At 43.1% G+C, this 20,117-nt stretch overlaps 2 protein-coding genes across 2 annotated transcripts in view; both read right to left on the reverse strand.

Annotated features, from left to right (window-relative positions):
• FANCD2 (FA complementation group D2) overlaps positions 1-11,008 on the reverse strand; it is a 60,115-nt gene extending 49,107 nt beyond the window's left edge. Inside the window, exons 1-7 of the mRNA XM_078876383.1 lie at positions 10,954-11,008; positions 6,872-7,021; positions 6,023-6,090; positions 4,880-4,983; positions 3,071-3,128; positions 2,846-2,898; positions 1,741-1,819 (exon numbers count right to left, since the gene is read on the reverse strand). Coding sequence (XP_078732509.1) covers positions 1,741-1,819; positions 2,846-2,898; positions 3,071-3,128; positions 4,880-4,983; positions 6,023-6,090; positions 6,872-7,021; positions 10,954-11,008 — 567 coding nt within the window. The remainder of the gene's footprint in view (positions 1-1,740; positions 1,820-2,845; positions 2,899-3,070; positions 3,129-4,879; positions 4,984-6,022; positions 6,091-6,871; positions 7,022-10,953) is intronic.
• A 2,681-nt stretch (positions 11,009-13,689) lies between these two features.
• Positions 13,690-20,109, reverse strand: UXT (ubiquitously expressed prefoldin like chaperone). Its single transcript, XM_078876384.1, has 6 exons — positions 19,890-20,109; positions 18,530-18,611; positions 17,592-17,665; positions 17,021-17,128; positions 16,054-16,117; positions 13,690-14,161 (listed from the first exon to the last, which is right to left on the reverse strand). Exons 1-6 carry the CDS (start codon positions 19,994-19,996, stop codon positions 14,099-14,101), a joined length of 498 nt encoding a protein of 165 aa, XP_078732510.1. The 5' UTR covers positions 19,997-20,109; the 3' UTR covers positions 13,690-14,098.
• Positions 20,110-20,117: the final 8 nt, after the last annotated feature.

The following is a 20,117-nucleotide window of genomic DNA, read 5'->3' on the forward strand; positions in this document are numbered from 1 at the left end:
TACCTAAATGTGAACATATCTCAAGATGTCATAAAAATAGAGACAACATGCCCAGGTATTTTATGTTTTGTTTGTAACAAGGAATGATGGTTACAATTCTACAGGCCAGAGAGGGAAATACGATTGCATTATGGTAAAGGGTAGCAGTAGCACCATGGGTATTGCACTATGGTAAGGAACCCAGACCTGAGTTTAATTCCAGGTCATGGCTAACAAAAGAAGAGTGGCATATGATAGCAGACCTGGTCGTGGTGTCCCACGCCCCCCTTCGCCAACCCACTCTGATCAATATGGGGGAAGTATGGCCCAAACAACTTCTACAAAGTGGTGTGCAGAGGCCTTCATCCATCAGTGGATTGACAGAGAGCTGAACAATTATAGAAGTGCTGTGAATGCAGCGGGGAATACTGGCAGCATGGGTCACGTGAAGCCATTGCATACAACTGTCGTGACTGAATATATTTTTCTTGATTTTCTTTAACACTCTGACGCCAAGATGGTGAAGACAGAGACGACTGTAGAGACTCCATCAGCATGATGGGGATCCCACTCCAAACGACAGCCCCGAGGTCCCGTATCGGGGCCCCTCTTATACTGTCAGCGTAGCCTGGCTCCACCCCCGGCCACGCCCCCTTTCTAGAACCTACCCGCGGGTTCCTGGTGTGTCCCTTCCGTGACCTTTCCCCGAGATCCCCCTCTGGTGTATCACGTGGCCTGATGCTGTCTGGGCTGCTGTAATCTGCAGATCCTCTTCCCCGCCAGCAGCCAGCGCTATGCTGCTTCATAGCTAATACTATGTCACTACACAACATATACAAATAAAAAACCCATCTAGTATAATTGTTTTTTTACCCTTTTATCTGGCAACAAAACTGACATCTTTTTTACAAGGAGTCATGTTTGCATTGAGCACAATACCTGCAGTCGGAATGCAAACAAAAAACATAACTCTGATAATGAATGTACTGTCCTGAAATTGATTGGTCCACACCCTAGACAGCTTTCCATAGAGCCTAGTCTCACATGGTTTTGGACCAGATGACGCCAAAAGGCGCACAACTCAAAAGACAATGCACTATCAGAGTATGAGAGCTCGGGGTAAGCATTTACACCATTGCCAGATAAAAGGGTAAAAAAACAATTATCATATTTTGCTACTGGCAAAGGAGGTTCCAATGGTGTAAACCCATCTAGTCTTACTCAAATTAGAGGATGTATCATAAACTTAATATTCGAAATCAATCAATGAATCTTATACACCACTTACAAGTCATCGTATCCAGCCCAGTCAAAATACATTGGCCAAGATTTTACAAAAGCACATCATCTGTGTAAGCCATGGCAAAACAGAATTGAAATGTATTAGCATTATCCTACCATGTAGGTTTTCACGATTGTGCTGTGCAGCTGTCAGATGTGTTTTTGGGTCGTACCACACGTTGTTTGGCACGACGTGTGACGTTCGCTCCACGTGATGCAATGAAATAAGTGAAGCTCCCAACAAGTGGTACATTCCGAAAACCCATTGGAAAGTCAGTGTTTACAGCTCATGTGACTTTTATGGACGCACAAAACAAAACGGTTTGAAAAACCGAGCCAACTCATTTGGCTGCTCCGAGAATGTGTGGTTCGTTTTATATGGGCCATCTGCTCAAAGTGTTTCAAAAGAGAGCCAAAGAACCGAAGGTTTTATTGACCGTTCTCAACAGTATCTTGGCCGGATGTTTCTGCTTCATTTACCGTTGAGTCATAAATGCGATCCAGCCACTTAAAATGACTGATGGTCAAACGAGGGATGTTCACGCCATCCTCCGAATTCCTTCACGAATACAACAACAAAACAGAGTCAGCAATGGCAATGCGCAACACATTATCGCCCAAAAACTTGAGTATGTTTATGGCTTCGTTGCAAAGAAAAATGCATAATGCGATAACAGTATGCGCGTAATTAGCCTTCGAGCCGAAACAGGTGACTAGAATACATCACATGTCCGACCGTCACATATCCACCTTGACCGGTTAACCATTCTTAACCAGTGCAGTATGCCTGCACGGTGGAGCAAAGCTGTCATCGACCATATATCGATGTTCAAATATCCGACTATTTTACATATCCACCTAAACCTGAGTCCCTAGTGAGTTGGATATGTAATGTTGTACTGATAATTGGTGTTTTACCCTTTTATCTGGCAACAAAACTGACACCTTTTTTACAAGGAGTCATGTTTGCATTGACCCCAATACCTGCGGTCGGATTGCAAACAAAAAACACAACTCTGATAATGTATGCACTGTCCTTGAAATTGATTTGTCCACACCCGAGACAGCTTTTCTTAGAGCCTTAGAGCCTAGTCTCACAAGGTGTTGGACCAGATGACACCATTATCAGAGTTGTGTTTTTTGTTTGCAATCGGACCGCAGGTATTGTGGTCAATGCAAACATGACTCCTTGTAAAAATGGTGTTAGTTTTGTTGCCAGATAAAAGGGTAAATAAACAATTATCATATTTTGCTACTGGCAATGGAGGTTCCAATGGTGTTCATGTTGTACTGTCATCATCATCACAATCCATGGGCAGATGGCCAGTAGGTGTCCACTTCACATTTCATGTTTCCACTTTCCTCTGTCTTATGCCAATATGTAAAAAAATTGCACATCTTTCTGGCAACAGTCATTACGTCATCGCTGTACTCTACTGTAATATCAAGTCAAGGTTAGTTTCTTCATTAACTTGTCACGACATTCTAATTCCAGGCCGATCGACGGCAACATCGGCCTTAATGTCCAATAAGGGATATGGCATCAAAATATTTGCATCAACAGTGAGAGGAGTGTGCAATGTACCCGTCTTCCATGAACTCGGGGAGCTTTTCCAAGAGCGCATTCATTAAAGGAGTCTAGAGCGAGTGAGAGAGAAAGAGCGAGCAAACACAACCACGCTTGCTATTCGTATCATACATTAAACACAACAGCCAGAGGAAGCATTAATAACAATATTGCATGCCGGTGATAAAGGAAATATATTTTATATTATACATTTGCAGTGCAGTATGAACGAGATGGGAGTACCTGCAGAATATTTACTCCAAGGAGAAGCTTGATCAAACTTTCACGTGAAGCCTTCGTACTGGAACATGAAAAAAAGATAAACAATAAATATTTCACAGAGTTCCTTGATGCTTCCTTATTCATTATTGCAAAAGCACACACTGAAGAATAACCTACACTGGGCGCACAATTATAAAAGACACCAGAGAGTATGTTGAACTTGTTTCACACCGTACGTAGCCAGCCGCGCTAATCTGACCATCATTAATGATCATCATTAATGTCGTCATAATTTCCATCGTCCTCATCAGTTATCGAGGTGCCCAGAAAATGACTTCACACGACTACTTCTGAAGTCGCTCAAATAGGCCTCTCGTATTGATACCAGGTGGTGCCCCTTTTTATATGCCCTGTTAAGAGAATTTCTCACATGAGACTCAACCATATGTTACATGATGGCTCATGCAACATGAGGACTCGTGTAAATCATTGGTGACTGGGCCAAGACCATCACCTGCCTCCACACATACATAGATCTATAGCGTTTATATACCTCAGTAAACCGACATCAAAATAATGCAATAAATAGGTCAACCACAGCGGGTTGGAAGGTTTTGGGAAAAAAATTACTTAATAATGAAAAGTAAAATATTAATGTGCATAATGAAGCACTTCATTCAAAGTGAACAGGAGCTCGTACAGTGCTAGGTAGCGTAGCCACTACACATAACAGATGTTGTAGGCTGTGGGGCTACGTGGTGTTCACAAGAAGGCAGTGCAGAAATATCAAGTTGAACAGTACTTCTGTAGTGTAATAGCGCCGGCTGGTGGACAGCAGCGGCAACTGTGGACAGATAGTACACACGCTGGTGAGGGCGTGCACGGAGGACCCCATCTGGAGGCCCCTGGAACCGACTAGTAGGTTCAAGAAGGTAGGCGCGGTCAGGGCGGAGCCAGGCTGCGCGGGCAGCATAAAAATTAACCCGTAAAAACAAAGTTTTTCACTATAAATCCTTTATATGCGTGGCATCGGTTTTATTTTATTATTCATTTCTGTTTTTCTTGAGTAAGTTTCATTTTTATGACATTGGTATTTTAAATTAAATATGAAATGTTTTTTTTCCTAAAAAGTGGAAAATTTTGGAAAAAAAATTTCACGAAAATAAATTGTCACGCACAACGAGTCTGTGTGCAAAATGTCAGCTTGATTGGATCACGGGAAGTGGGTTAAAAAACGACCGAAAGATTTGCACGGTCGTAAGCGCGCAAGCAAGCAAGCAAGTGAACTTAATATAAAGGATTTTAAAAAGAGCTGAGCAGTAGCTCGAGGCTGCCGGTTCTGGGAATGAACTCGTCTCATCGTTGCTGTCATCTCGTCGCCTTCGTCGCTAAACGTCTCTGCTAGATATTGCGCTACGAAGGATAGTAGTTGGCTATCTCAGTCAGCGCCGTCAGTGTTAGACAGCTAGTGTAATGTACAGGCTAGGCTGAGCTACTGTGGAGAGTGTACGGACGAGACCGTGAAAGTTGTTAATAAAGAAAGTGCCTCCTAGAAACTCTGTCTCTGAATCGTTGACACGACACTTCTATGCCCCCATGTTTATGCTCTCCCACATTCACCAACCCGCACTGACGAGCGCAAAATATGGCGTGAAAAAAAGTCCCATGACTGGCACGGTGTGTGTGTGGGGAGGCCCTCATCCAGCAGTGGACTGACAAAAGGGCCTCCACATTACACAAGCACCCTCGTGTACTGGCATCTTGTGTTGTGACGGCCGGCAAGCACCATTATTATTCCAACGAAATTTGGCAGCTTGCGCAGAAGCCTACCTGGCATCAGAATCCTGGCAGGACCGGCACGGTAGCAGGCAAGTCTTCAACGCCTCACGGCCCTCCACATACTCCTGCAGGCTGCTTATGAAGTCATCCACCACCTGTTCACAAAATTAGTGACGAAAATTTAATTAAAACAAGAATTTGTAAAACAAAGCGTGCTTTGTTATAGCCAACGACAGTAACGAGTCGACGAATATCGTTAAGCGCAACGATGACTACGATTAATTAAAAATAAGAATAGGTTTTACCCTTTTTGGCAATAAAGCACGTCCATAAATACAGGTTTTTGTTTTGGGTTAATCGCGTAAATATATGCGATGGCGTCGAGTTAACCCAGTGTGATGGAACATGTTGTAGGTTTACACTCCAAAACACCGGTGTGCTGTACTAGTAATGAATTGGCATGTTCTTCTTTACGTGAGAAACCTTACTAATTGGCTGTCGGGCGGTGGCGGATTTAACGACACATTAATGTATTTATTGATACTGGCAAAAAGGTCCCATAGATATGACTATAACTGCTGCCCCCCGTTCCCCAAAGACCCCAGTGTGATTAACGATGACAAGACGGTAGTCACGAACTTGAGCGAAGTCAACACACTAACGTCGTTCGGTGATGTTAATAGAAACTGCAGCGCACCGATAGAGATCCAAAATTATGGTCGGACTATTTGGGTGGAAAAAACTGATTTACTCATTGACTGACACTCATAATACGTCCTGTAAGGTAAGTTGCCCGAAACATCGGCCTTTTCCTGATGATGACCGCTTGTGTTGCCATCGAAACGCCGTAGTTTTTTGTTATTTACTTTGAACCTATCTATGTGACTTTACCGAAAGACCCAAAGAATATAGAAATAGTATTACTGTTGAATGTGTTGGGTTATTTTATATTGGAGGTGGGGGAATTTGTGCATCTGGTTAACATTGAATAACTAAAAGTGAACTAAAGGTTTGACTGTTTTTAGTCATCTAGACTAACACTTAGCGAACATCTACATGTTGTCTTCGATGAGACTAAGACAATTTTTTTTTTAATGATTCAATTAACACCGGTGTCAACAAATTACCAATGTCAGCTGGCTGGTGCACCTCATTATGACAATAAACAGCATGCAATGGGAAAAAATGTGTTACCTTGGGATAGCTGGCATGCTTGCGCAGACCCTGAGTCACATTCTTTTGGAAAATAGCATCATCAACCGCTGTGGAAGAACACACACACAATGGCAGAAACATTAGCGCAGTTACAAAATGCAATTGTTGCAATATGTATGACATAATAAAATAGCTCGACATTTCATTGCTACGATTCGTTTGGCGTTTTGTCCAGTGGCATGCGCCTCTAAACTTCTGCTGTACGTAGTTCTCGCCGTAGGCCGTCGTCTATTGAGTGTAACGGCGACCGAGTGGTGGGCAGTGGAACGACCACGGCAGAAACACCACGGTCTGGTGGATACTGTAATGGACACGACTGAAAGTTTGTGAATGTGTTATGAACAGAATTTGACATATTTTGGCACTTAATTTCACAGAAATCAAATTAAACTAATTTTACAAACATTCGGTCTTGCTTTTCTTAATTCGTCCAAGAGGTTTACTACATCCAATAAATATCACAAAGGCCTTCCTGCTAATCTAAATATGTAAGTCAATAGACATTCTCCAATATGAAATTCTGACCATGATAGTATCTTAATAAAATAATTCAACTTAGTGATTTCCACTGACATAATGAAGTGATCCTGCTTTATAGAGTTCAGGATAAAGTGTAATCCTCGATACCCGTCTGTACGATCAATAGTCAACGAATTAACCAACTGATTGAAGGTATAATTACGAATTTGTTTCATCAATTCACATCAGTTAGCTCATGATGCATGCAGAGAATCGCGTGTGCAGGATTTTTTTCCGATTCATATCAAGTTTATTTTGTTGACCGAGCTGAGAACTCAGGAGATCAGGATGAGTCTTTGAATGACTCACACAGTTGGTTGTGAGCTTCATCTAGCTTCAGTGTCATCCCAGCCTTGCTGATGATCTCCACAAAGAGCGAGCTTCTGTTCGCATCACCCGCACCTCCACCTGCTGAGGACTTCGCTGCCCCTTTCGCGAACGGCTTGTCCTTTTTCAATTCTGCAAGAGTGAGGGACACGTGTTCAATGCCGACTCCACATGGTGATTATAATAACGTCATGCACACAAGGAGTCTTCATCCGATGAACCATGGGCCAAACGTGGCCCTCAGTGGCGCAGTGACTCCATTACCAGCTCAGGGGGTGCGGCAATAGGTCAGGTGGGGCCCCAATATTTGATTCGTCTCGCACGGTCACATCCAGGTTAATTCTATATCGTGGCCCCTCGTGCCTAAGCACATCGTTACACACATGGTCTAGAACGTTAAACACCATAGGGGCACTCCATCTTCGCAAAATTCAGCCACTGCGAAATGAAAGCATTTTCATAAATAAAAAACTTTGAACCGCGTTTTAAATAAGTTATTGTACTTTTACACTTTTGTTAAAACCACATCTCATGGTGGTTTTCAAAGAGGGGCCCCAGCTCGTAGTTTTGGCCACCAGTGGGGGCAAGGCACCCCCTGCCCATACACTCGTTACGCTACCGGGTGGCCTTTGAATGCCTTTGGAATGGCCCGTCGAGAAATAGTTCACCAAGACATAACGAGGTACACAAAATAAATACTGGTTAGTTAGAGGAACGAGATAAACGAGAGATCGAGAGATGAGAGAGAGATGTAGACAAGAGAAAAACGATGAAAACCAAATAGAGAAGTGAAAGACCTGGAACCAACACGTGATGATGACATCACGTGGCTTGCCAGCACAAGCTAAAAAAAATCCGCTCAAAATTGTCAAAGAACCGATAAGCGCTTAATTTGATCACTAGCAAATGTATTTATACATATTTTTGTATGTATACCTGTCAACGCCTTATCAGTGCCTAACTTATTACAGACCATTTCAGACCTTATTAGTGACCCCGTGCCCTCATACATCTCAACGTTCATCCTACAAAGTCCCATCACCACAAGAGAGAAACACAAACAATAAGTAAAATTTAAAAATACTATTTTTTTTTACGATCAGCTTTTTTTTTAAACACGCTTTAATGAAATGTACCGTACTCGTAATGGCAAAACTCCACGACTCCAGGAAGTGGCTCCGATGCCTGCCATAACGTAAGGGACCGTGGTGATTTAGAGCCAACGTCAGTTGAGCGTGGACAATTAGACCCAAGCCGAAATATAACATAAAAAATATGGTTTCAATGATAGAATATAGTTTTGTCATCAGTAAGACATAAGTTTACGAAGTTTGCAGTCGGTACCTCATTGGGAAGACAGTTAAAATTGAGTTACAAGATTTGAGGATACGACAACAACAGAGTGAGTTAAATGAAAGCGTGTAATAATAAAAAAATATTTCAAATACTTTTTTTTTTAAACACGCTTTAATGAAATGTACTGTCCGAGCTGCCCCTCCCCCTGCCCCATTCCCCCATCGCCCCTCCCCTCCTTCCACATCCCCCGCCCCTCGGCGTGGCTCCCCGAGGCTTTCCGTGACGTGAGGGACCGTGGTGATTTACAGGCAACGTGAGTTGAGCGTCGACAATTAGAGTCGTAAAAAATTGTTTAAAAATATTTTATTTTAATTTTTTAATGATAGAATATAGTATTGTCATCAGTATGACATAGCTATACGAAGTTTGCAGTCGATACGACATTGGGAATACGGTTGAAATTGAGTTACAAGATTTTTGGATACAACACATACAGTAAGTTAAATAAAAGCGTGTAAAAAGTTTTAAAATATGTTTTGGATTTTTTATGATAGAATATCGTGTTGTCATCAGTATGACATACCTATACGAAGTTTGCAGTCGACAGCACATTGGGAAGTGGGTTAAAATTGAGTTACAATATTTCTTTTTTGAGGATACAACAGACATGATGCCTTGAATAAAGGTGTCAGTTTTGTACCAGTTAAAAAGGTAAAAACCTACCATTATATTTTGCCACTGGTAAAAGAGATCTCATAGTGTAAATGTTTACCCCGAACTCTCAATACTCTGATACTGCACTGTTTTTGAGTTGTACGCCTTCTGGTGTCATCTGGCCCTACACCAATGGGGACTAGGCTCTAAAGAAAGCCGTCTCGGGTGTGGGCCAATCAACTTCAAGGACAGTGCATATTATTATCCTTATCAGAGTTGCTTCTTTTTGTTTGCTTTATTGACTACTTGTGTTGTGGTCATTGCAAACATGATGCCTTGAATAAAGGTGTCAGTTTTGTACCAGTTAAAAGGGTAAAAACCTACCATTAGACGAAGTGAGTTAAACAAATGCGTGTAATAAGTATAACCCGTAAAAACAAAGTTTTTCACTATAAATCCTTTATATGCGTGGCAGCGAACTTAATATAAAGGATTTAAAAATATATTCGCCTGTGGAGGACGCGGGGATCGATCCCGCGACCTTTGGCATGGGGAGCGAGGGCCCTACCAACTGCGCTACTCCGCCACGGCCTGTGGAGGGGTTACGCTCTGGGCTCTTACACTCTGACGTTCAGCCAAAGCCATGAATGAGTTCTATTTGAATATATGTAAAATACATTTTTTTTGCCTAAAAAGTGTAAAATTTTGGGAATTTTTTTTCACGAACATTAATTGTCTCGCACAACGAGTCTGTGTGGAAAATGTCAGCTCGATTGGATCACGGGAAGTGGGTTAAAAGACGACCGAAAGATTTGCACGGTCGTAAGCAAGCAAGCACGCAAGCAAGCAAGCAAGCACGCAAGCAAGCAAGCACGCAAACTTAATATAAAGGATTTAAAAATAGACAATTTTTGTTGTTGCCCGTATTGAAACGGCTGTACGCCATATGGACCTGAAAACTCAATCACAATCTCCCTGTTTTTTGGTAGTACATGTTGTTTATGTCATTTATTGTGAAAATTCAGTCAATTCCTATGATCACTGTTTCATTGCTTTCATGGCTTTATTTTGGTGATTTCGAAAAGTTTATTGGTTTGGCCATGTTTGTTTGTTGTAGTACGGAGTAAGACTGATGGCCTTAATCTAAGTTGTCTTGTGGGTGTTGTTGTTTGACTTGCATCCCACTGGGATTTTTGCACACAGCGTTGGTGTACGGTGCTTTTTCTGCAATATGTTGCTGTCTTTTCTTGGATTTTCTGTTTGCACATAGTCACATATTCACTTTAAGATGTTTTCTTGTTCATGTTTTTGTTTTTTGTTTATTGCGGTTGCACCCGATTCAAGAGCCGAATGGCTCACAGGGCTATACCTAATAAATGAACTATGGGAACCTCATTTGCCAGTAAAAATATTTTAATTGGTTGTTTACCCTTCTATCTGGCAACAAAACTGACACCTTTTTACAAGGAGTCATGTTTGCATAGACCGCAATACCTGCAGTCATAATACAAACAAAAGACATAACTCTGATAATGTGCACTGTCCTTGAAGTTGATTGGTCCACACCCGAGACAGCTTTCCTTAGAGCCTAGTCTCACATGGGTTGGACAAGTTAGTGCGCCTTTTGGCGTTATCTGGTCCAACCCATGTGAGACTAGGCTCTAAGGAAAGCTGTCTCGGGTGTGGACCAATCAACTTCAAGGACAGTGCACATTATCAGAGTTATGTCTTTTGTTTGTATTATGACTGCAGGTATTGCGGTCTATGCAAACATGACTCCTTGTAAAAAGGTGTCAGTTTTGTTGCCAGATAGAAGGGTAAACAACCAATTATCTAATAAATGAACTTGAACAATAATAAGGGGCAACCCGTATGGGTTGACGGGTTATGCAAACCGCACAACAACACTGGGCCGCACTGAGTTCGAGAGCCGTCGTTGCTGTCCCGTCAGTGTCGCGTCCATGTCGCACCTCACGTGCGCGCACCGATGACAAATTCACACTCTTAAATTTCGACTTAAAGCTTTCGTGACTGCGGGGATTCATATTCTTGGTTCTTTCGGTAAAGTCACGTAGAAGGTAAATAATAAAATAATAAATTCACACTCGTCTTACTTTTAGATGTACTGGCTGCGTTGTTAGAGTCGAACGGCGGCCGCTGTCTCCCCATCTCCTGTAAACAAAGATCATCACAAAGTAAAATGCGCGTGTGTATGTGGGGCAAGGAGGTTAGATCGAGCAAAACTAATCAACTAAACTCTGCAGGGTAAAAGGGGCAAAGGGGCAAAGCAACACTCCAATTGTTGCTCACGACACTGCTGGCGGAAGGGCCTCCACCAGAGGACATTTGGCCAATTCTTCTATTTGCTGGAGTAGGTTGTTGTTGTTCTTTGGTCAGTGAGGTTGAGGAACATCAACGTGGGAGCACAGAAGTACAGTACACTACTGTTCAATAACGGAGTTTGCTGCGCTGTACCCGCCCAGCCGATATCAGAATCAGCCTATAGAGGACAGTATGTGGCTGCTATACATTGCCACGCGATAAGCCACTTTGTTGAACTCTCGTTTGTGGCCAGGCCGTGAGCTATGTAGCTTTAGTGTGCTTTACCTGGTAAAATACAAGTATATATCGTTTAGTTTTAGTGTCGCAGCGCGCTAACCACAGCGCCACCGCCCCCCACTAATAGTCGAGGACACACATGAATACAGTAAACTGTACTGCCTGTTCAAAGAACGAGGCTTGTGCAGGATACGTCGCTAGCAGGGCGATAGATTGGAGGTGGTGAAGACTTAACGACGGAATCACAGCCAGAGGAGAGGGGGAGCATGCGTCCGAGAGACGTCAAAATTCGTGGAGACGGAGCGGTGAAATCAGCGTGTGTGCAGGAACTCTTGTTTTGGATCTCACAACTGCGAGAGACTGTGACAGCAGGGGGGGCAGCGTTCATCCAGCAGTGGATATCTCACGGCTAGAATCATAAAAGTTCATAACATGCTGCACTTTATTTAACAACAAAAACCACTGCACAGGTAGCGCTCGCGTACCTTGAACTCGCTCGCGCCGCCGTGAGGGCATCCAGCAAGCGGCAACTATATCTGCGACGTTTGCGCAGACGTTTGTAGAAGCGCCTGGGGTATTGTTGCAAGACGGTACGAGTGGTGAGTGGTGAGGAGAGGGTGAGGTGAGTGGTGAGGAGAGGGTGAGGTGAGTGTGAGGTGAGGGTGAGATGAGCCGCTCAGCGTTTCCCGCCACCCGCGTTCAACCACCAAATCCACATCCGGTGCGGGATCAGCTGACTACGGCAAGCATGCGCGGCCAAATCGCCACCCTCCCACTCGGAAACGCGTTTTTTTATTTAGAAACCAGTAACCCTTAAGTGATTTTTTAAAAGACATTTCGGGTAATAGCCCTTCTTTGCAGCACATAACCCTAACCCTGTGACGAAGGTGTTGAGTTTTGTTGTTGTTTGCGCTCGTGCACCAGTCAACGCAATATCGCCCACTGACACACCTCTTGCATATATTATTGTGTGGAAGAGGTGTGCCAGTGGTGTTTACATGTGGAGTGACATGGAATTGGTCACTACGTAGCATAGCGCTGGCAGATAAGGGGATCTGCAGTTTCAGCAGCCCTGTCTGTCAGCAGGTCACGTGATAAGCCAGAGCGAGGCATGTAGGGGAAAGGTTACAGAAGGGGCATGTGAGGGAAGTCCAGAAACCCGCTAGGAGGTTCTAGAAGAGGGGCGTGGCCCGGGGCGGAGCGAGGCCACGCCGGGAGGATAAAAGGGGACCCCGAGCGGAGGCTCGGGGCTGTTGCCTGGAGTGGGATCCCGTCGTGCTGCCGGAGTCTTCGTCGCCATCAGTCTGCCAGCTGTCCTGACTGGGAGCTGTAGTTACCTCTTGTGAACTGTGAAGGCTGTTAATAAATAGAGTGCCTCCTACTCCTGGCGTCTCCAAGTCAGTCACTACATTTGTACTGTGCCGTATCTGTTTTGTGGGCGGTGACGTGGCCTAGCGGTAGCGCGTTTGCCGCTTGTTGCAAAGGTTCGCGGGTCGAATCCACCAGCCGCCCCGATTAATACTGTGGTGATATCCAAAGCAACACGACCTGCTATCTGCTTCACTCAACGGACATTAAATATCCCATGACGTCATTAGCAGGAGTAGGCCATGCTGTGCCTGGCATGGTCAACATTTACCCAAATGAAATAAGTTGAACTGCAGTTTAACTTATTTATCTGTGGCAGTTTAACTGAACAAAGACATTTGCAATTAACTGCAAATGTACTTAATTGCAAATGTCTTCGTTCAGTCAAACTGCCACAGATAACATACGGGGCACCCGACCCAATGCAGGGCCCTAGTTTCAGGCATTCCTCTAGATTCTAGAAATGACACTGCACACAAGTGACACTGGTTGCACACAGAACCACAAGTGTTATGATATCCCTCTGATGAACTCCATATGCAACTCAATCTCCATTTGAGTGTCGTATACGTGACACACCATCGGCCTCCAAGAGGCGAAGCCCTTTATTAGCAATTCTTCCTGCACTGTATCCATACCGCAGCCTGACCATTAGGTGCGACCAGTGAGTGTAGGTCATGTGCAGCCCTTCTGTCAATGTTGGATGTGGGCCTCTTACACCCACCATGTGGGTAGTAGAGATTATTTCACTAAACTTGTATGTCCACCACACTGGCCGGTGGGCTGAAGGAAATGGAATTGGCCAAACATTCTAACGCAGACCCTTTTTAATCTGCTGCTCGATATTGGCATTCACGTGAATCAAATGTAAACAGAAGCTACCTTTTAAGTCTTGTAAACAACGTGCAGAAATTTCTAAAAGATACAAAACCAGTTTAATAGAGAGGAAAAACACTTGTTTTTAAAAGTGGAAACTTGAAATCGATTTAATTCCCAAAATAAATACCGTGACATTAAATCGTTACAGAGTTATGTACATCCTCACAAACCAAATCGGAGTGGCAGTTACTTTAAACCAGGACACCTCCCCATTGCAAATGTGTAAGGACATAAAAGAAAAGCATGTGGATTGCATTTATAATGAAATACAGACATGAAACTGGAGGACCACAGCTACAGTAAAAACACTAATTAAAGCTGTGATGTCAATAAAGTACAAGGGCTCGCTGAATATGAGTGGCACTCAGCTCTATGGAGCTATCCCTGTAATAAACAAACAATGGGAACGCAATTAAATGATTCCCAGCTGATCCCAAAGCAGTGCAGGTCCAATCACCAGACTTCTCTCGTCCTCTCCACTGGCAACTCCTTAAGTCCCTGCAGTTCTCGCAAGCCCTGTAAAAAAAAATTAAATACTCCGTGAAGATAAACGACTTGCAAGGTTTGGCGTGATACTTTTCACAATATAATACGGTTTTTATTTTCACGACATGACAAATCACGTTATCAGTTTCCCTTCGTTTTGCGATTGTATTTTACATTGTATTTAAGCTTACTTTGTTATGCATACGTCCAAACGCGGTTCGTCCACTAGGGGCGATGGGGAGCCGTACCACCAAGCAGCTGGAGATGATCAATTATTTCTCTAATAAAAAATACTTTTGTATAAATTGTTTGTTTAAAAAAACATCGAAATATTATTATTTCAACGCGAATTGCCTAATGAAGATAACATTTTAAGTTGCAATACCACCGTCTGATTTGTGCCTTGGGAAGGTCTCGGGCGGCTGTGAAGGCGTGCTAGTGAGAAATATCCCTTCATTAATTGCGATGAGCTTCGCATTTTAGCCACGTCGTTTGAGACCCAATTCAAGGTGGTGAAAAAGGCACCTACGGCTGTAATTACTATATCACAATGCTAAGTTTCACTGTGAAAATATAGCAGGTCCGGCCTACACGCTCTAGGAAAAAACAACAGCAATGGCGATGGCAGCAGGTGCATTAAACGAAGAATTAGCAACGAACACCGTGGGGTCACTCCTAAATATTCCATTTGAAAGGATTTCTATGCAGAAGTTGAATATCAAGCAACTGGGTCCTGATCAATCGACTTGAGGGTCATGGCGACAGCATTGGATTGCTTTTTATTCGTATATTGTTTATAAATGCCTACTGTTGGTAGATAAGAGTTATATCACTTTCACGGCATGGCAAATAACACGACGAGGTTTTTCTTAATTAGAACACCATATTCTTTGGTTCTTTCGGTAAAGTCACGTAGGTATAAAATATCAGTGATTTATTTTATTTTCTACCTACGTGACTTTACCGAAAGAACCAAAGAGTATGAATTCCTGCAGTCACGAAAGTTTCAAATCAAGTTAGAACACCATATCTTCAGAGCTCATTCACAACAGCCCCTCCTAGTGGAAATGTCACGAGCCGCCACTGCATATGTCATCCCTTGTAAGACAGTTGCCTGGCTGTTTTACAAGGGAGATCCGTGGTACGTGAGCACACCAACATCAATATTGCAGAGAACGAGTACAGGGTCCTGAAGGAATATTGCACAACAACTGAGATATCTAACGGTTGTAAACGAAACCGAGTCAAAAACAGTGCAAGTGTAATATGAAAAAGTTCGGTACAGGTCCATGTAAGTTCTATATTTCAGTCTAACAGTGACGACATAAACAAACAAATCGAAAAAATGTGTGCAAACATGTGGGAGCAAAAGCCACAAGAAGTTAGGTACATGAGCAAGTATGCTCTGTGTTTTAGTTTAGTAGGGAAGTGAAGAGGCGGTGTGAAGGGAGGAAACCAAGCTTGTGCAATGCTGTATAATTTATTTAAAATATATTCAGCTGCAGCTTATGCAACCGAAGGCTGATGTTATTCATTTGATCGATGCCACTTTACAACCTATAACGCACATGCTGTCAGTCATGCAGAAAACAATTAAATTATTAAATTAGCTACAAAGACACCATAAATTACTCCAGGAAATGTTACAATTACTCCAGCACTAATTTAATGCATACAGTCATATTTTTTAAAATGTGTATTACTATTAATTTAAGTAAAGTACTATTTCATATTATTTAACAAATGTTAAATTTCCAATGATAACCATGACAATCATATTTTTCAAAACATACCATACAATTATCATGGATCTTTTGTCATGTTATATCGTATTGTCTCCATATTGTGGCAGCCGAACTACTAACCCACAACACCAAATTCTAAATCCATGAAATTTCCACAGTACATAAAAAAAACATCACCTCCAAAACCATCTTGATGTTCGCCTTGATTTTGGCTGAATCCTTGGTGAGCTTTTCACTGTACCTGGCAACAACACAGCAAAGCCCTTAAAATAATAATAAACTCCTCCACCTGTTCCACATGTTCTTGCCTTTGAACATATCTACCAGATTGTTCCCAATCTCTTCAGATCTCAGAAGCTCAGCAGAGTATCGAGCCTGGATAGAACGGTCTCAGAAGTTGATGGTACAGAACTAATTCTGAAGTCAACTTCAACCGGCTTTTTTCCCCCACACGATGGTCACGTACATATGCCATGGAAATTCTTAATTATCAAATCTGTTATTTTTTCTAAATGAAGTGAAAACCCAAATTAAATGATGGGAAGTTTTGTGTGCACTTACTGGTTACCAGGCTGGAACTATGAACTCTCTACACTGGAGAACCTGGGTTTTATACTGGTAGGAACCTCCTAGTTACACCAGCCCACGGGATTATTGTGTCCGTTGTGCAGGGAGGGGCTGGGTGGGGAGGGAGGGGCTGGGTGGGCAGGGGAAGGTGGAGAGGGGCTAGGTGGGGAGGGTGGGGCTGGGTGGGGAGGGTGGAGAGAGGCTGGGTGGGGAGGGTGGGGAGGGTGAGGAGCTTGGTGGGGAGGGTGGGGCTGGATGGGGGGTGGGAGGGGTGGGGCTGGGTGGGGAGGGGCTGGTCACCCCGTGGTGCCCTTCTAAAACTCAACGTTTAACCTACTCACGCCGGCTTGTGCCCGCCCTCACAGTCGGGCATATTTGCGGAATACACCATGCCGCCGTTGACCCTGGCCATTGACCGAGCAACCCAACGTTCCTACCAGCTCCCTCCACAGGAATGTGTTTACAGGTGGTGGCTGTCCAGATTCAACCTAGGATCTCAGCATTGTGCGATCATTGCTTTCACGTATTAATCGGAAACGTGTTAACAACGTCACGTAACTGCCCGAGGTTTGCTTACTCGTTCATCTGCGTGGTTTTCTTGTCAATGAACTTTAGCGCTTCCGGGAGCGTGAATTCCACAAAAAATCCATAGCCCACAGATACAAATATGTGACTTGCATCTGGCCTACAAAGACAAAACATTTCCAATGAGCTCTGACATGCAGTGGTACACCATCCATATATTCCTTATATTAGATAATTACCTTTAAAATGTAATGTAACTGATTCCAAATTATCAAATTATTAGTTGTGACCTTTTTTCTTACTACCAAGTAGCAAATATTTTTCTATTCAAGTTTACTTTGTTTAACCAAGTGAAAACTCAAAGAGACCATGATAGTCTCGTTTGCAAGAGTGACCCGGGTTACCATAATGACAAAAGGAAAGTAAATACAACAATTAATTAAATAGGAATCAAAATAAAAACCCAATGTTAAATGAATGCATAACTAACAAGGACACAGTACCCTACTATAGAGCTGTGAAAATCACTATTAAATACCATCACAATTTTCACAAGGTCATTAGCACACGGTTGTTAATTTTATAGTTGTGTTTGGCTACTGAACAAAGACACGAGCACTGACACTTTAGCGTTGACGTAGAAGTTGCAACCAAGGTCAACCTGTGTTTTCAGCTCTTCCCCTGGGCACCCTGTCTCCTGCAACCAACCCATGGCACACCATAAAACACATTTACAAGAATACATTAATTACTTATAACTTTGTCAGCGCTATCATATAAACTGTAGGAAAATTCAACTCAAATAGCCACGAGTTAAATTACGGCATCCCTTGGGCCAGGGTTTTTCACACTGGCAGCGATCGACCCACATGTGTGCCACAAAGGTATGGGGAGTAACCCGCCACGTTGTGGCCAGCCATGAGATATGGCTCGCTGAGAAGTGACCATTTCAGTGAGGTGGAGGAGCTACACGAGAGATGCGACAGCTGTCGACAGAGGTAATGGTTTCGCGAGATGTAAGGAAGATTAAACGCTAAGATATTAAAACGTCATGATGACATACAACTTAGGTCGGCGTTGCAAAAGAGGCAAAGTTTCGTGCATCAATGTGTTTAGACAAAGTATACAAACATACGACATTATTTGGCCCGCAAGCACATGCTAGTATCAGTTATTTTGGCTAAGATTTTTATTTGCTTCATTGTTATATCGTACTTTCTTTTGTTTTGATTTTGTCGTGTTGGTGAGCCAGGTCAATCTTGCAAATGAGACTATCTTGGCCTCTTGAGTTCTCGCCTAGCTATACAAAATAAACTTTAAACTAATCGTTCTAAGTTTAATTTTTTTTTAATGTTAATGGTGCAAAACCTATCCCTTCAAATTATTATGTATCACTCACAATCAATCAAGACAGCGCACAATACATTTTGTACATTTCAGTATCGTGGGGTGGAGCAGTGACGCAGTGGTTAGTGCACTGCGCTAGTTTAAATTCCCAGCTACAGCTGATATCAGTGGAAGTATCCTTCCAGGTCTTGGGGCACTCAATAACTCGTGGTACCTGTAGTCGTTCGATGACATGCTTGAGCTGCAGATACTGCGCCGTTTTCTCATAAATCTTATCTCTTTCCTCCAACACTTTCCTGAAGGGGAGCACAGTAACAGCGAACACCACGTGTGTGGTATTTCAGTTGGAAGTATGTTAACTTCATTGCAAATTACTTGGAATGTTTGTTATAGTTGATCTACTTTAGGTATGGCACACACAAAGTAAACAAAATTCTCAATAAGGTTAAGTTGTATACTTATTTTTACGTATGATACAATACAACTGAAAAGATATCCGAATGGCAAATAGAATGCATTAAACATTGCTGAACTATGTCCACACTAGTCCATTACAACAACAAAAAACACCTGCATCTCGTCATATCTCAGAAGCTAAGCAACGTCGAGTCTGGTTGCACCAGCGTGCAGTATTGCCAAATAAGAGATGCATCATCTAGTTAGGTATTTAATTAGCGTTTAACTGGGCGCGATGATCATTGTTAAAAAATGCACAATGCATAAGTTATAGACGCTGTTAAAATGTTTGTATATTCGTGGTCATTACGTGTTTGCTATGTAAGTGAACTGGACACCCTTGCAGAGTGGAAGATGTTCAAACCCAAGGAATTTCCCAGGTGAAGTAATTTAATAAAATATGCATGCGAGTACAAAATAATGTTGTTAAACAATTAAACCACCTTCCCACGTGTCTCTCCATACCAAAAAAAAACTTAATTATTTGATTTTCACACACATCCCACCAGCAACACACGGCCTCTAAGGAGGGGACGTTCCCACCGTTCATTGAACACAAGAAAACTCGGCACCGGTTTCGACATTGGGTGCCTCATCAGCAGTCAGGCTTGCCTTGTTAGATGACATAGGGTTGCCAACCCTCACGGAATGGCTGGTAACTGTCTAAAGTAATCTGAGAGATGAGCCTTAATAGGATTTTTTTACTAAATGTAATTTTTAAAATCTCCCCAAATTAGCTTCAGTCAAAGTTTGCAACCCTAGGAGGAGATCATCTCCACCATGTGCATCGATGCAATGGTTGTTTACATGTTTTGTGCAACATGTTGAACTTCTTTCGCACCGCACTTAGCCGACCGTGCTAATGTGGAGGTGCGGGGAAGGACAATAAACTAACGAGGAGGCGATGGAACTGGAGGTGGGCAGCTCGCAACAATGAATCGACTTCGCTTGACGACGACGCAAGGTGGCAATGGGTGGTTTGGGGGAAAACCCACGGCCGTCGTAAACCACGACGCGAGGGGGCGAGGAGCGGCCACAGAAGCAACAACAACAACAACCATCACATCAACAACAACCACCACCACCACAGCAACAACAACAACAAACGCAATGCTCACTGCAGGTCTCTCTTCAGCACTTCGTTGATGAACGCTTCGTACTCCGTCACTTTGTCGCGCACACCGGCCTTGCTGCCGTGTTGCGACAGGGCCATGTCCGTCGTCATCAGCTGCTGCTGCTGCGGGGACGGAGTCGGAGTCGATTCCCGCGATTATTCATCGCCGCTCCGTCACCTCGGGCGTCGTTTTTTTGTTGCGATGTGACTTCTTTTTTCCGTGACGTCATTA

This window comes from Lampetra fluviatilis, chromosome 44 (assembly GCF_964198595.1).
Source record: "Lampetra fluviatilis chromosome 44, kcLamFluv1.1, whole genome shotgun sequence".
NCBI lineage: Eukaryota > Metazoa > Chordata > Hyperoartia > Petromyzontiformes > Petromyzontidae > Lampetra > Lampetra fluviatilis.

Bases quoted from the DNA above. Each gene is read 5' to 3' on its own strand.
- UXT (XM_078876384.1), bottom strand. From the start codon at position 19,996: ATGACGACGGACATGGCCCTGTCGCAACACGGCAGCAAGGCCGGTGTG. The intron at 17,129-17,591 runs GTCAGTGCTCGT...TTGTCTTTGTAG, and splicing joins TTCTACGTCAACGCTAAAGT to GCCAGATGCAAGTCACATAT. The intron at 16,118-17,020 runs GTAAGCAAACCT...TGTTGTTGCCAG, and splicing joins AAAACCACGCAGATGAACGA to GTACAGTGAAAAGCTCACCA.